The sequence below is a fragment of the Coregonus clupeaformis genome, chromosome 9 (genome assembly GCF_020615455.1).
Source record: "Coregonus clupeaformis isolate EN_2021a chromosome 9, ASM2061545v1, whole genome shotgun sequence".
NCBI classification, from domain to species: domain Eukaryota; kingdom Metazoa; phylum Chordata; class Actinopteri; order Salmoniformes; family Salmonidae; genus Coregonus; species Coregonus clupeaformis.
The window spans coordinates 1,496,072-1,510,018 of NC_059200.1; the positions used below are offsets into that span (position 1 = coordinate 1,496,072).

Genomic DNA, 13,947 nt, shown 5'->3' on the forward strand with positions numbered 1-13,947 from the left:
GAGTCATATCTGTATAATATTAGATTAGCCTAAAAGCTATTTTGGCTAGGCCACCCTGTAGCGTGGTTGAACGCATTAGATCAAGCACACAGACCCAAGCTTACAACAACAAATTAGGTCATCTCCTGATACAGTTGACTTTGTAGTAGGCTTATCAGATCTCTAATCATAGCAGTGTTCTGGTCCCTATAGTGTGTGTCACAAATGGCACCCTATTCCATATATAGTGCATAACTTTTGACCAGAGCCCTAGTCAAAAGAAGTGCACTATTTAGAGAATAGGATGCCATTTGAGAGACATGTGACTCAATGACGGTCTGCACATTATTACTTCAGGAAAGGTAGGAAGAATGCATTTGTAAAGTATTTCAACAGGGCCCAATATATTTACATAGGATTGAGTTTACATAATTTGGGGTGATTTTGGGGGAAAGTGAGGATTACACTCCACAAATCACCAGACATTATGGGGACATCACTGAGGTCTCCATCTCTACGTAGCTCTATTGCCTTAATGTGGATTCATAATTGCCATCAAACCAAATCGCACAGTGAACAAAGGTACAGATGTAAGCGTATTTAGTGATAAATCAAGGACCACACGACATATCACATTGGTCTACTGTTAGATGCTTCATTGCCTCTAGGTTGATGTGTTCCAACATCCACACCACTTAGAATGCATATCTTTTGTGTGGGTTCTACTTGAGAACCCTGAGTAGAATGGCTGTCAGTTCTAGAACCTATAACACTGCAGGTCTACTATGGATCAGAGAGACAAGACCCTTCAAAAACCCTCAGTTGTGAGAAAACACAATGAAAGGCCAGGATTCAATCCGATCGTGCTTTGTCGACAATGCGCCATTTAAAGGACAATTTCCGATTGAGCCGACATATGCAGTGTTCACCGTTAATGCGGTCTCCACAAACACGGGAACATTGCCTTTAAAAGGTGCATTCGGATTGAATCCCGGCCGAAGTCCGTTCATCTGTTTGTGACTATTGTTGACAGGGAAAAGTAGAAGGGTGAGTCCATCCCCATTTCTCTCTCTCTTTCTCCCTCTACTCCCCCCATTAACGGTCTGGTCGTTGGAGGCAGAAGACTTTGGCCTGGTGGTCTCCAGAGGCAGTGACCGCCATAGATGCTTCTCTGTGAGGGAGGAGAGAGAGTCAGTGAGGAGAACAGGAGCTCAACGCCGTTAAACACACACCTTTCTGGCTCAAGTAAGTAAAATACAAGTTCCCCATAACCACTGATACAGGGTCAGACATTTTGTTCATAAGCCTAATTGAAAAGGTTAGGATCTGTGATTAGCGGCAACTTAGGTGTGTGTGTGTACCTGTTGAGTGTGAAGTCGAGGATCTCCGCCTGGTGGCCGCGGTACTCTGACACCATGGTCCCGGAGCGGGCGTCCCACAGCCTCACCGCACCGTCCAGACTGCAGGTGGACACCACAGAGGAGGACTCCTCCCACTGCAGATGAACAATGCCAGCCTGAGACACACACAAAGTCAGTTATAGAGCATTTATAAAGGCATATGAAAGTAGCAGAGCAACATATCTCTACAATCGATAATTGGGGGTTTGGTTGTGATTTGAGAGCTTGTTGGATGGCTGGTTTCTTACCTGGTGCTGGCACTTGTGTCGGAGGACCTGTGAGGAGAGGTCATAGATAGCCAGGGTCCCATCCAGATACGCCACCGCTATCAGGGGCAACCTGGACAAGAGAACATGGCATCATTCAAAACAAGGCAACTGTTACGCACTTTATTACATGTAGTTAATTTATGGTTAACTTATGATTCTGGTCTTATGTTAAAAACATGATGACTGATGTTAAAAACATGAAGTCTTACACATTGCAGAACCCCACTGACTCCACCGAGTTGGTCTCCTCAGCATCCTCCAGAGAGGCTTTGGCTTTGCCCCCGTCCACGGAGAACACACCCAACACCTACACACCCCATTAGATATGTTCCAGTTATAGAGCATATAAGAACGGATACCAAAGTAGCAGGAAAGCACATCTCTAAAACCCATAACATGTTGGTCCATTGAACACATGACAAACATAACTGTTTCTTGTGAATAATGCATGTCAATCTCCCCATGCCATCACTTCATCTCTCCCACCATGTAAACCCAGAAGTACTGTTTTCATTCCCACTATCCTCTGTATGGGTTTTCTACCATAGCTACAGTAGTTCTCTAGCCTACAGTAGTTATGTTCTCTATAATACAGTAGTTATGTGCTCTCTATAATACAGTAGTTATGTGCTCTCTATAATACAGTAGTTATGTGTTCTCTATAATACAGTAGTTAAGTGCTCTCTATAATACAGTAGTTATGTGCTCTCTATAATACAGTAGTTATGTGCTCTCTATAATACAGTAGTTATGTGCTCTCTATAATACAGTAGTTATGTGCTCTCTATAATACAGTAGTTATGTGCTCTCTATAATACAGTAGTTATGTGCTCTCTATAATACAGTAGTTATGTGCTCTCTATAATACAGTAGTTATGTGCTCTCTATAATACAGTAGTTATGTGCTCTCTATAATACAGTAATTATGTGCTCTCTATAATACAGTAGTTATGTGCTCTCTATAATACAGTAGTTATGTGCTCTCTATAATACAGTAGTTATGTGCTCTCTATAATACAGTAGTTATGTGCTCTCTATAATACAGTAGTTATGTGCTCTCTATAATACAGTAGTTATGTGCTCTCTATAATACAGTAGTTATGTGTTCTCTATAATACAGTAGTTATGTGTTCTCCATCATGCAGTAGTGCCCGCTGCCCACCTTGCCAGTGGCAGTGTTGATGAGCTTGGCACAGCCGTCCACGGAGCCCGTCAGCACCAGAGAGCCGTCCTTGTTACAGGCCAGGCACGTCAGCGCCCCCTGGTGCCCATCATGACCTGAGGTTGCCAGAGAAGCGAGGAGACAGTTGAGTGGGGGTAGACGTTATAATAAATAATAATAATATGCCATTTAGCAGACGCTTTTATCCAAAGCGACTTAGTCATGCGTGCATACATTTTTTTTTTTTGTGTATGGGTGGTCCCGGGGATCGAACCCACTACCTTGGCGTTACAAGCGCCGTGCTCTACCAGCTGAGCTACAGAGGACCACGTTGTCCCTAACCGCTGGTCCAGTGCCAGTTATTATTATTTTATCCTCAGAAAAATCAAGATTAGGATTTGGGGTTTGGTCATCTGATCTAGATATAAAGTAAGCTATGTACACTGATAAAAACATCCCACACTGATTTTCATGAGGTCATGCACACTTAACCCCCCTGGCCATGACACATATCCTGCCGTCTGGCAGTAGTGGGGATTGTCACATACTCTGTTCAGGAGTGTGACAGCTTGGCCAAACTTACCTTTAATCACATGGGTGGCGTTTCCCTGCTTCAGGTCCCAAAGTCGTACGTTCCCATCTCCATAGCCCACCACAGCTCTCTTCCCTGTGGAGAAAAGACAAACGTTGTTACATGTTCAACCTTGGCAGCACAGATCATGGCAGTGTCCTGTGCTGAATTGTCCTTTATTCTTGACTGGGGAGACGGTCTCACCGTCTGGGAGGACCTTTCCACTGGTTGCCTGGCAGCCGGGGCCCTGCAGGGTCTTACAGTCACCCCCTGGGATCTTCCACATCCAAACGTTACCGTCCGCCATGCCCGCCAGCAGCACTGGGGCGCAGGGGTGCCACTCCAGCCACTAACAAACACACACAGCAACATCAGATGACAAAACTTGATTTAAATACCTAGCTTAAATCAGGCTGACTCAGGTGTGGCAGCGTGTTCCTGCTGGGCTACAACATATATGTGCACCCTGTTTTGGGCCGGGCTGCGTTCTTCCTCACCTCCAGGTCTCCCACCTCGAACGACCACACCTCCTGCTTGGTCTCCACCTTCCAGACCTTGATCAGCCCGCTCATGTCCCCCGTGGCCACCAGGGAAGAGTCATGACTGAATAGAACACTCGTCACAGAGTCCTTATGGCCTACGGTAGTGGAAAAAGAAGGACTGGGGTTTAATATTGGGTGAAACGCAAAGCTTTGTTTATTCTGAGCTCATCTATTTGAGCTCAAATGTCCTATTGGGAGGTCATAGCTAAAGCAAAACCACAACATAACTAATTGATGACAGCTTGGGGTCTCACCTGTGCATTCAAACAGCACTTCCCCGTCACTCACTCTCCAGACATAGGCTTTGTCGTCCTCTCCTCCGGTCACAGCCAAGCTGTTAGTGGCCGGGTCCAGACTCACACAGAATACAGATCCTGGAAAACACAAGTCAATGTGACAACAGAAAAAAAAGACCCACTGCCACTGATAATACGTTGTGAAGAGACTGAAGAAAAGCACTAGCCAGGTGATAGAGTTAGCTAGCTAGTACCAGTGTGTTTGGAAAAGGTGAGTTCGCTGTCGTCTTGTTCTTTTTCCTGCTCCATCTCGTCGTCGGTATCCCAGTCTTCCTGTTCATCGTCTCCGTCCCCAGCGTCTCCGACGTCCACGTCCTCGAACTCATCCGCCAAATCATCTGTCGGTCAAAAAGTGAGGTATTACTGTACTTGCCACACATGTACCTCTCTTAGTTTTACACAGTACCGCGACATTAACTCATAGAAGATCAAACCAAGACATTGCCACCGGCGTCCAAGTGACAACTTATGTTGCTCAATCAATGACAGTCCATGTGCCAAGTCCTCATACAGTTATATGGGCATTAGCTAAACCACACCCCTTGAAGCATCTGATTCTGACCAACTAGCTAGCTAAGCATACAACCATCATTACCTGCGCTTTGCTCTGTTTCGTTTAGGTCGATGACTTCTATGATCTCTTCATCCCCGTGGAACTGTACCGAATTTTCGTCCGAGTTATCCATCATAGCTAACTTACCTAGCTAGCTAGATGTTACCAAGGTGGCTAAATTAGCTGCCTAACTTGGGCGCTCAAACGTTTGCTAGCGCAATAAATGTTGAATTCAGGTTAAGAAAATATGTTAAGTCAATCACAGTAAACGCTAAAGATTCTTCATTCTTGGTGCTGACCGTAGAATAAATACTAGCTAGAGAGAAAAATTCTAAATAGTGTCCCCATGTTTTCTTCACATGTGGGGAACTCTCCGGAATTCTCTGGCACTCCGTGATGACGTCAATTAAACATTTGATATTATTGGTGTTTCGCCATTCAGCTTGACACGCCCCCTTCATAGTAACAACCAATCCATGCCAAAGTAGGCGGGACTTCAACATGAATACTTCATCGGAGAGGAACCTCCTACCTTGTTCACTAGATGGCACAATAACACCATTATCATCATGCTGGCTTTCATCCTTACCCTCTTCTAATATAGTGTTTCCCAACTCCGGCCGTTGAGTACCCCCAACTGCACACATTTTTGTTGTAGCGCCGGAAAAAAACACCTGATTCAACTTGTCAAGGGCTTGATGATTAGTTGACAAGTAGAATCGGGTGTGCTTGTCCTGGGCCACAACAAAAATATGTGCTGTTGGGGTACTCGGGACCAGAGTTGGGAAACACTGTTCAAATATAATATTTTTTGGATAAGAACGTCTGCTAAATGACTTAAATGTAAATGTAATCTGAAATGATCTGAAAACAGAATAGGTGAAAGATGGCGCAACTTCCACCTACCCTATCGGTTCTGCTAACGTACTGTATATCTATCCAGTCATCTAAGGACTAGGGAGTAGTATGCGTTAGGGCCTAGGGGTCGATTTGGAATTGGGCCCCCATGTGAATTTATTTGTATCTAATTGGCTATCCAATCAGACATAAGCAATTACGACATGTGACTTTTGGAAAACAGGTTCCCTCAATAATGCAACTGATTTTTTCCATAATAAAAGAGGCACTATGGGTGCTCTTATATCCAGTCTAGGCCTCTCGTAGTTCTTACAAACAGCCTGTCACCGTGAGTATAACCATGTTTCGGTTTTTCACTTGTCCTCTTCCATATTTTGATTTAAAGTGTAAGTGCCCTGGTATTTCTGTTAACTGTGCAAATGGTGTGCCTGTGGCATTGTAGTGAGTACCAGCTGAAGGATTAGGTCTACCTCTTTGCATCCACAACTGTTCACAGGAGGGCTTGTATACTGAGGCTACACGATACACTTGAGTGAATGCTTGAATCCTTTCAACAACCCACTAAAATATGTACTTTGCTTGTCAGAAACTGCAAGATGTCTGGTCGTGGAAAGAAAGCTGTCTCCAAATTGAAGAAGACTCCCACAAGCCGCTCTGCCAGGGCAGGTCTCCAGTTTCCTGTAGCCCGAATTCACCGTCTGCTGAAGGGCAATTACGCTGCCCGCATCGGTGTAGGAGCGGCAGTCTATCTCGCTGCCATACTGGAGTATCTCTGCGCTGAAGTCCTGGAGCTGTCGGGCAACGCAGCCCGTGACAACAAGAAGTCGCGCATTACTCCACGGCACATCCAACTGGCTGTGCGGAACGATGAAGAGCTGAACACTCTGTTCGGCGCGGTCACCATATCGGAGGGTGGTGTCCTTCCAAACATCCAAGCCATATTGCTCCCCAAGAAGACCAAACGACCTAAAGACGGCAGCCATGCCAAAGACGTCCAGTCTCAAGAGTTTTAAAATATACCTTACAATCTTTTACCGCAATCTTGTCCCTTTTACACTGTTTTCCTTAATAAATGACTAATTTAAAGAATTTGTCTTTAGTGTTGCCTAGCTGATGCACTGCGATTTCCAGACATATGTAGCGTTTATTGAGGAAATTGTTTCAAACTACATAATTAGTCAGGGCTGGGGTCAATTCAGGAAGTGAGTTGAATTAAGTCCCAACATTACATTTTAGTCATTTAGCAGACGCTCTTATCCAGAGCGACTTACAGTTAGTGAGTGCATACATTTTTTTTTCTCATACTGGTCCCCCGTGGGAATCGAACCCACAACCCATGCTCTACCAACTGAGCTACACGGAACAATGATACACTGTTTGCCAAATGGCTTCTCAGTTTGAGAAGTTACATTTTTATTAAAGCCCCTTCGCTCGACTAGGAATTTCAATTTACTTCCTGATTTGACTGACCTCAATTTGAATTGACCCCAACCCTGCAAGGAATGAGGTAGGCCTACTGGTTTCATTGGTGAAAACTAATTCCCTGGTATTGAGTGGGGCTCCAACATGCACTTAACTGGGCTACTAGTGTGACTTGTTTCGGTGTAAAACTAGGGCGTTGCAGAACTCTACGCTTAATGGTTTAGTCTCCATCCAAAAAGCCGGTGTAACTGCTTTAAGGACGTAACTTGCGCTCACTCCTCAGCTAGCTTGAAATGTGGCTAGAGCATCCAATTGGTACCGTTTGGGTGGCTCAACCTGTTGAACTGTTAATTAGAGCGGTCGTGACGCAGAGGACCACTGGTTCGAGCCCAGTATGGGGCAGTCGGACAATGGAGAAAGCTCAGCTGTTAGCAGCACGCTGACCCCTGTTACACAGGGATGGGGAAAACAATTTAAAATTACATGGGAGAATTTTCCATATTCAATATAGAGAAACCCTCCCTGGCTTTAATCAACTCTCCGAGCCCTGGGCATGCTAGCCAAACCTTTTAAACGTCATTGAGCTCCTTTCCATATCTAAGAGTGGCTGCCATGTACTCTTATTATACATGAAAGCACTCTGTGTGTTTTCCCCGTTCAGGGCCGTCTGTGTACTTGGTCTGGGCTTACTTCGGCCTGCTCCTGAGTCTTTGATCCTGCGGTGCAGGCCTGGCATAGGGCTGCCTGCCGGCATCGTGCCGAGGAGGGTTTCACTGACGGGCAGATCTTCAGCGTGGACAAACACTACAGTACTGCACCACGATAAGGTAATCCGTTTGAGGGAAACCTGGGTAGAATGGTTTTAGGTACACAAATGCTGTACCAAATGAGGAAGCACCTATGAGGAGGCATATTTTGTGTTTTTTTATGGCTTGATATTACTTCAAATGTACTATTAGTACAAAATGTTTATCAATAGTTATGTCAGATGTGATATGTTTATGTATGATAATGAGTGGATTTCCTCTAGCAAAGGAAATGTAGGCAACATGATGTATTATTCCTCATTTCTTCTTTGTCAATCCATTTAAGTTCCCAATTTGTCTAGAAGTCACATGAAACAATGCTTTTCAGGTCTCTACTTTTGTCCTATGTGCTCAGACATATGCGATAACTGAACTGTGGGTGGGCTTCTTTAAACTGTCCATAGGGATGACTTAACAGTCAGACGCCAGAATCAGTCATAACAGCTGATGTCAGTTTATCACAAAAATGAGCCTGTTTAATACTGACACTCTGGGATGCTGTAACAACACACACATATTGTACATGCACATAAGCAAGCACTCACACACACACACTCTGTAATTCCAGGCTCCTTTTCTAGGGCCTGGAAGCTGTTAGAGGGAGGGGGAACATAATGAGTATGCAGGTCTGGGATCCTTTGGTGGAAACTTGTGGACTAGTTGGCTCTACTGTTAAAGCCTCGCTCTGCTTTTCTTTAACGAGGACACTTTATGGCCGTTTTAACACTTTACAGCCCCCCATTTCCCTTTCATAGTTTCCATTTGCGAACATATAGGTGAGATTTTGTTTTTTAATTTTCTCTTATGTAGGGCAGTGGTTCTCAAACTTCTCCTCGGGGACCCACAGACATTTCACAATTTTGTTTTAGCCCTGTACTAGTTCATCTGATTAATCTAATCAAGGGTTTGATTATTAGTTGACAAGTTGAATCAGGTGTACTAGCTCTGGAATAGATCAAATACATGGAACGGCTGGGGGCCCCGAGGAGAGGTTTGGAACGGCTGGGGGTCCCCGAGGAGAGGTTTGAGAACCACTTTTTTTTCACTCACATGACGTTCTGTATGACACATGCTACAAATAATGAGCATGGCTTAGTCGGCCTAGTTCACAGATTGTGGCTTCACTGCTGTCATAGCCCAGTTGATGTCTGGACAGAATACACTTTGCCAGTAACGTGTGAACAGGCCAGATGCTGGTGTTGGGAATTGATGGTGGAATTTAGAATCCTTGTCTTAGTTTGTGTGAAACATATTCACACCAGTCTTACATAGTGTATATGGATCTATATGACTCTGACCGGCCCATCAATGCTAGACATACAGTGAGGGAAAAAAGTATTTGATCCCCTTCTGATTTTGTAAGTTTGCCCACTGACAAAGAAATGATCAGTCTATCATTTTAATGGTAGGTTTATTTGAACAGTGAGAGACAGAATAACAACAACAAAATCCAGAAAAACGCATGTCAAAAATGTTATAAATTGATTTGCATTTTAATGAGGGAAATAAGTATTTTACCCCCTCTCAATCAGAAAGATTTCTGGCTCCCAGGTGTCTTTTATACTGGTAACGAGCTGAGATTATGAGCACACTCTTAAAGGGAGTGCTCCTAATCTCAGCTTGTTACCTGTATAAAAGACACCTGTCCACAGAAGCAATCAATCAATCAGATTCCAAACTCTCCACCATGGCCAAGACCAATGAGCTCTCCAAGGATGTCAGGGACAAGATTGTAGACCTACACAAGGCTGGAATGGGCTACAAGACCATCGCCAAGCAGCTTGGTGAGAAGGTGACAACAGTTGGCACGATTATTTGCAAATGGAAGAAACACAAAGCACTGTCAATCTCCCTCAGCCTGGGGCTCCATGCAAGATTTCACCTCGTGGAGTTGCAATGATCATGAGAACGGTGAGGAATCAGCCCAGAACTACACGGGAGGATCTTGTCAATGATCTCAAGGCAGCTGGGACCATAGTCACCAAGAAAACAATTGGTAACACACTACGCCGTGAAGGACTGAAATCCTGCAGCGCCCGCAAGGTCCCCCTGCTCAAGAAAGCACATATACAGGCCCGTCTGAAGTTTGCCAATGAACATCTGAATGATTCAGAGTAGAATTGGGTGAAAGTGTTGTGGTCAGATGAGACCAAAATCAAGCTCTTTGGCATCAACTCAACTCGCCGTGTTTGGAGGAGGAGGAATGCTGCCTATGACCCCAAGAACACCATCTCCACCGTCAAACATGGAGGTGGAAACATTATGCTTTGGGGGTGTTTTTCTGCTAAGGGGACAGGACAACTTCACTGCATCAAAGGGACGATGGACGGGGCCATGTACCGTCAAATCTTGGGTGAGAACCTCCTTCCCTCAGCCAGGGCATTGAAAATGGGTCATGGATGGGTATACCAGCATGACAATGACCCAAAACACACGGCCAAGGCAACAAAGGAGTGGCTCAAGAAGAAGCACATTAAGGTCCTGGAGTGGCCTAGCCAGTCTCCAGACCTTAATCCCATAGAAAATCTGTGGAGGGAGCTGAAGGTTCGAGTTGCCAAACGTCAGCCTCGAAACCTTAATGACTTGGAGAAGATCTGCAAAGAGGAGTGGAACAAAATCCCTCCTGAGATGTGTGCAAACCTGGTGGCCAACTACAATAAACGTCTGACCTCTGTGATTGCCAACAATGATTTTGCCACCAAGTACTAGTCATGTTTTGCAGAGGGGTCAAATACTTATTTCCCTCATTAAAATGCAAATCAATTTATAAAAAATTTTACATGCGTTTTTCTGGATTTTTTTGTTGTTATTCTGTCTCTCACTGTTCAAATAAACCTACCATTAAAATGATAGACTGATCATGTCAGTGGGCAAATGTACAAAATCAGCAGGGGATCAAATACTTTTTTCCCCTCACTGTAGGTATTTTGGAGATCCACTATACTCAATATACATTTCCTGGGCCAAACATACTCTGTAAAACAAGACAAGTTGACGTATAAACAGGGTATGTGAACATCTTTTTTTTGTTGTTGTTGTAAACTCCTTTGTAGTGTCAGTGAGGTCTGTGTGCTGTGGGACAGTGATTTGTGGCTGATGTTGGGTGAGGAACAGACTTCCCTTTGCAACCACTTATAGCCAGTTAGACTCAAACGGGCCTTGTGCTCTCCATACACTCTGCTCTCAGTGCCGCTGTTAACTGCTAAACCCATAACCACAGTTCCAGGGACAGTGTGGGTCTAGTCACTCAGTGTGGTTTGGCCAAAGCTATGGTGGGAAGAACTGATCCCAAGTCAGTTGTTAGATTTAATAAGAGCTGAGAGTTACTAATGCATTTAGAATGCTTTTTCTTTCAAACACAAAGGTCTCTACAACTTTTCAAAGAGCCTATGGTCATGTCTGTAAAATCAAAGAATTGAACTGAATATGACCTCACCCCCCATGACAGAAACAGACAAGTTGAAATGTATCTACTACTGTACCCGCGCTGGTCGTTATTACCTTTTGATAGCTAATTCTATAGCTCCCACCAAGTTTATTATAGTTTTGTGTTTTTATATTCCTTTACATTTTTCTATTGGTTTTTTAATTATTTGAAATTCTGTTTATAATAATAATAATATGCCATTTAGCAGACGCTTTTATCCAAAGCCACTTACAGTCACGCGTGCATACATTTTTTGTGTATGGGTGGTCCCGGGGATCGAACCCACTACCTTGGCGTTACAAGCGCCGTGCTCTACCAGCTGAGCTACAGAGGACCACGTTTAGTTTCAGACCTGATTTCTCGTTTTGATATTATTTAGTTTTAGTGTTAGGGTCAGAAAGCAAGTGTTGGAGGCTAGGAGCCATTTGTGTTGTACAGTTTGTTTATTTTTTGTGATTTGGATTTAAAAGGAATAGTGCAGAGACTGATGCAATAAATATTATGGGAGGAAACTCTCTCACCCGTGTTTACACATTTTTTGTCATTTGGCAGACGCTCTTATCCAGAGCAATTTAGAGGAGCAATTAGCGTTAAGTGCCTTGCTCAAGGGCACATCGACAGATCTTTCACCTAGTCAGCTCCGGGATTCAAACCAGTGACCTTTTGGTTACTGGCCCAACACTCTTAACCACTAAGCTACCTGCCACCAATCCAATGCATTTGAATTTAAGTAGTACATGTACAGTGTGTAAGAATAATCCAGTTAGCTACCGAGCAGTGTTTTTCACAGGTTAGCGTTTTTCGTTATGAACCTTGTTCTGGAGGCAGCTCTGCAGAGCGGTCACTAGCTAGCAAAGCCACAAAGTCATAAACCTAACCTTAACCACACTGCTAGCCCTAATGCCTAAACCTAACCTTAAATTAAGACTAAAAAGCTCATTCTTTTTTCATTCATTTTTACAATATAGCCAATTTTGACATTGCAGCTGGTTTAAGGGGAAATCGTACAGTTCTGCCTCCAGGACAAGTCTCATCACAATAAACGTCAACCATCACGATGCGGACAACTGCATATGCGCAGTTCGGCGCGAGATGACCGTTAGACCCGATGATGTGATTCTGCGCAAGAGAGCAGTTTCTACCTATCTTAATACCGTACTTTCTTTGATAGCCAGTGATGCACAAGCTAGTTCTATTTTAAACTTCGCCTTCTCCTGGCCGCCTCTACCCGCCATATTCAGTACATTTACATTTTAGTCATTTAGCAGACGCTCTTATCCAGAGCGATTTACAGGAGCAATTAGGGTTAAGTGCCTTGCTCAAGGGCACATCGACAGATTTTTTTCACCTAGTCGGCTCGGGGATTAGAACCAGCGACCTTTCGGTTACTGGCACAACGCTCTTAACCACTAAGCTACCTGCCGCCGCTAAAACAACCCAAAAGCTTGAAAACCCCTTTCCATTTTTGCCCAAAGTAAAAAATAAATAAAAAATAAACAACTAAAACTGAACATAATTCATGATGGATTTTATTTTAGTTCGTTTTGAAGTAAAATATAATAGATTCAGTGTAGTTTTTGTTTTTCGAAGGGGTTTGTTAATTATTGTTTTTTCATGATTTAGTTTCAGTTTTAGTTAACTATAATAACCTTGGCACCCACACTAACTAATTTAGTGTTTCTGTGTCAACAATAAAGCTTTCCCAGTGCCTAGTTTCCAGGGCCAGAAAACATGTTGGGGAGTGTCTCTCTGTCAGTTTTTTGTTGTTGTGTCATGCAGAAGAAATGGCAGATCCTTTTACACTCTTGTCTAAATGGAGATTATTTACAGATGTAGTATCTTCATTTGATCACTCTTTTGTTGCTGCACAGCAGGAAATGCAAACTTGTAGTGTATTCGAGGTTTAAAAAGTTTTCTAAAGTTTGTAATTTCCACTTTAAAGTGTCAGACTTGATTTGCCCTAACAGAAAAATGTATCAACCCCTACAAAATATGTCCATTAATTATAATCCACATAATAATTCACATTTCCTGTTGCTGCAGGATTATTTTCCTGTTGTAGCAAACTGGCTCAAATTAAGATCCTACAAATGTATGTGTGTGTCAGTGTAAAGAGGTCAAAGTTCACGCTGGATTAAAAAATATAATAATAGTCAGTGGTGACAAAATAATGGAAAGCATGTTATACAAAGATTCGTATTAACAAATATTCGGACAGATTTTGTGTAAGAATATGTTGTAATAATTCTAGCATATCACTGAACTTGTAAATGAGTCCACGCATCTTCCTCCAAGGCATTTACACAATCTATATGAATAATGTGCACAGCTGATCTCTTTTTAAGGGACCACTGGACAAGAAGATTGTAGACAATCAGCTTCCCGGTGAGAGCTGGAGACATCCATGCATTCCCAGTTAGAGCAGCTAATGCGCTAATAACCAAAATGCTAATCAGATGTTCATTGAGTGTAGGACTGGGAGCCCCAGGTAGCATACACCAATCCTGCTGCTCCTTTGACGTCATTGCTCTCAATCTGTACGTCTCCAACACACCTGGGAGACATTACCCCAGACACAAACACACACGTAAGCACACCTACACACGTATGTGCACACACACATACTTACACAGGCATGCATGCATGCACTCACTTACACACC

The 13,947-nt window shown here is 43.5% G+C and overlaps 3 protein-coding genes across 3 annotated transcripts in view; 2 read left to right on the forward strand and 1 right to left on the reverse strand.

Annotated features, from left to right (window-relative positions):
- Nucleotides 1-562: 562 nt before the first annotated feature.
- LOC121556945 (angio-associated, migratory cell protein) lies at nt 563-5,162 on the reverse strand. Its single transcript, XM_041870826.2, has 11 exons — nt 4,815-5,162; nt 4,414-4,557; nt 4,178-4,297; nt 3,879-4,018; nt 3,586-3,730; nt 3,394-3,477; nt 2,811-2,926; nt 1,858-1,955; nt 1,628-1,718; nt 1,341-1,495; nt 563-1,150 (listed from the first exon to the last, which is right to left on the reverse strand). Exons 1-11 carry the CDS (start codon nt 4,906-4,908, stop codon nt 1,075-1,077), a joined length of 1,263 nt encoding a protein of 420 aa, XP_041726760.2. The 5' UTR covers nt 4,909-5,162; the 3' UTR covers nt 563-1,074.
- A 712-nt stretch (nt 5,163-5,874) lies between these two features.
- LOC121556954 (late histone H2A.2.2) lies at nt 5,875-6,719 on the forward strand. Its single transcript, XM_041870832.2, has 2 exons — nt 5,875-5,958; nt 6,217-6,719. Exon 2 carries the CDS (start codon nt 6,227-6,229, stop codon nt 6,641-6,643), a length of 417 nt encoding a protein of 138 aa, XP_041726766.2. The 5' UTR covers nt 5,875-5,958; nt 6,217-6,226; the 3' UTR covers nt 6,644-6,719.
- Nucleotides 6,720-7,794: 1,075 nt separating this feature from the next.
- LOC121547849 (histone deacetylase 4) overlaps nt 7,795-13,947 on the forward strand; it is a 54,998-nt gene continuing 48,845 nt past the window's right edge. The window contains exon 1 of the mRNA XM_041859282.2: nt 7,795-7,879. The gene's annotated coding sequence lies outside the window, so the exon portion shown is untranslated. The remainder of the gene's footprint in view (nt 7,880-13,947) is intronic.

Excerpts from the sequence above, each read along its gene's own strand:
- LOC121556945 (XM_041870826.2), bottom strand. The coding sequence starts at position 4,908 with ATGATGGATAACTCGGACGAAAATTCGGTACAGTTCCACGGGGATGAA. Across the intron at positions 1,719-1,857 it reads TCAGTGGGGTTCTGCAATGT|GTTGCCCCTGATAGCGGTGG; the intron begins GTAAGACTTCAT and ends TCTCTTGTCCAG. Across the intron at positions 1,496-1,627 it reads GACACAAGTGCCAGCACCAG|GCTGGCATTGTTCATCTGCA; the intron begins GTAAGAAACCAG and ends TGTGTGTCTCAG.
- LOC121556954 (XM_041870832.2), top strand. The coding sequence starts at position 6,227 with ATGTCTGGTCGTGGAAAGAAAGCTGTCTCCAAATTGAAGAAGACTCCC.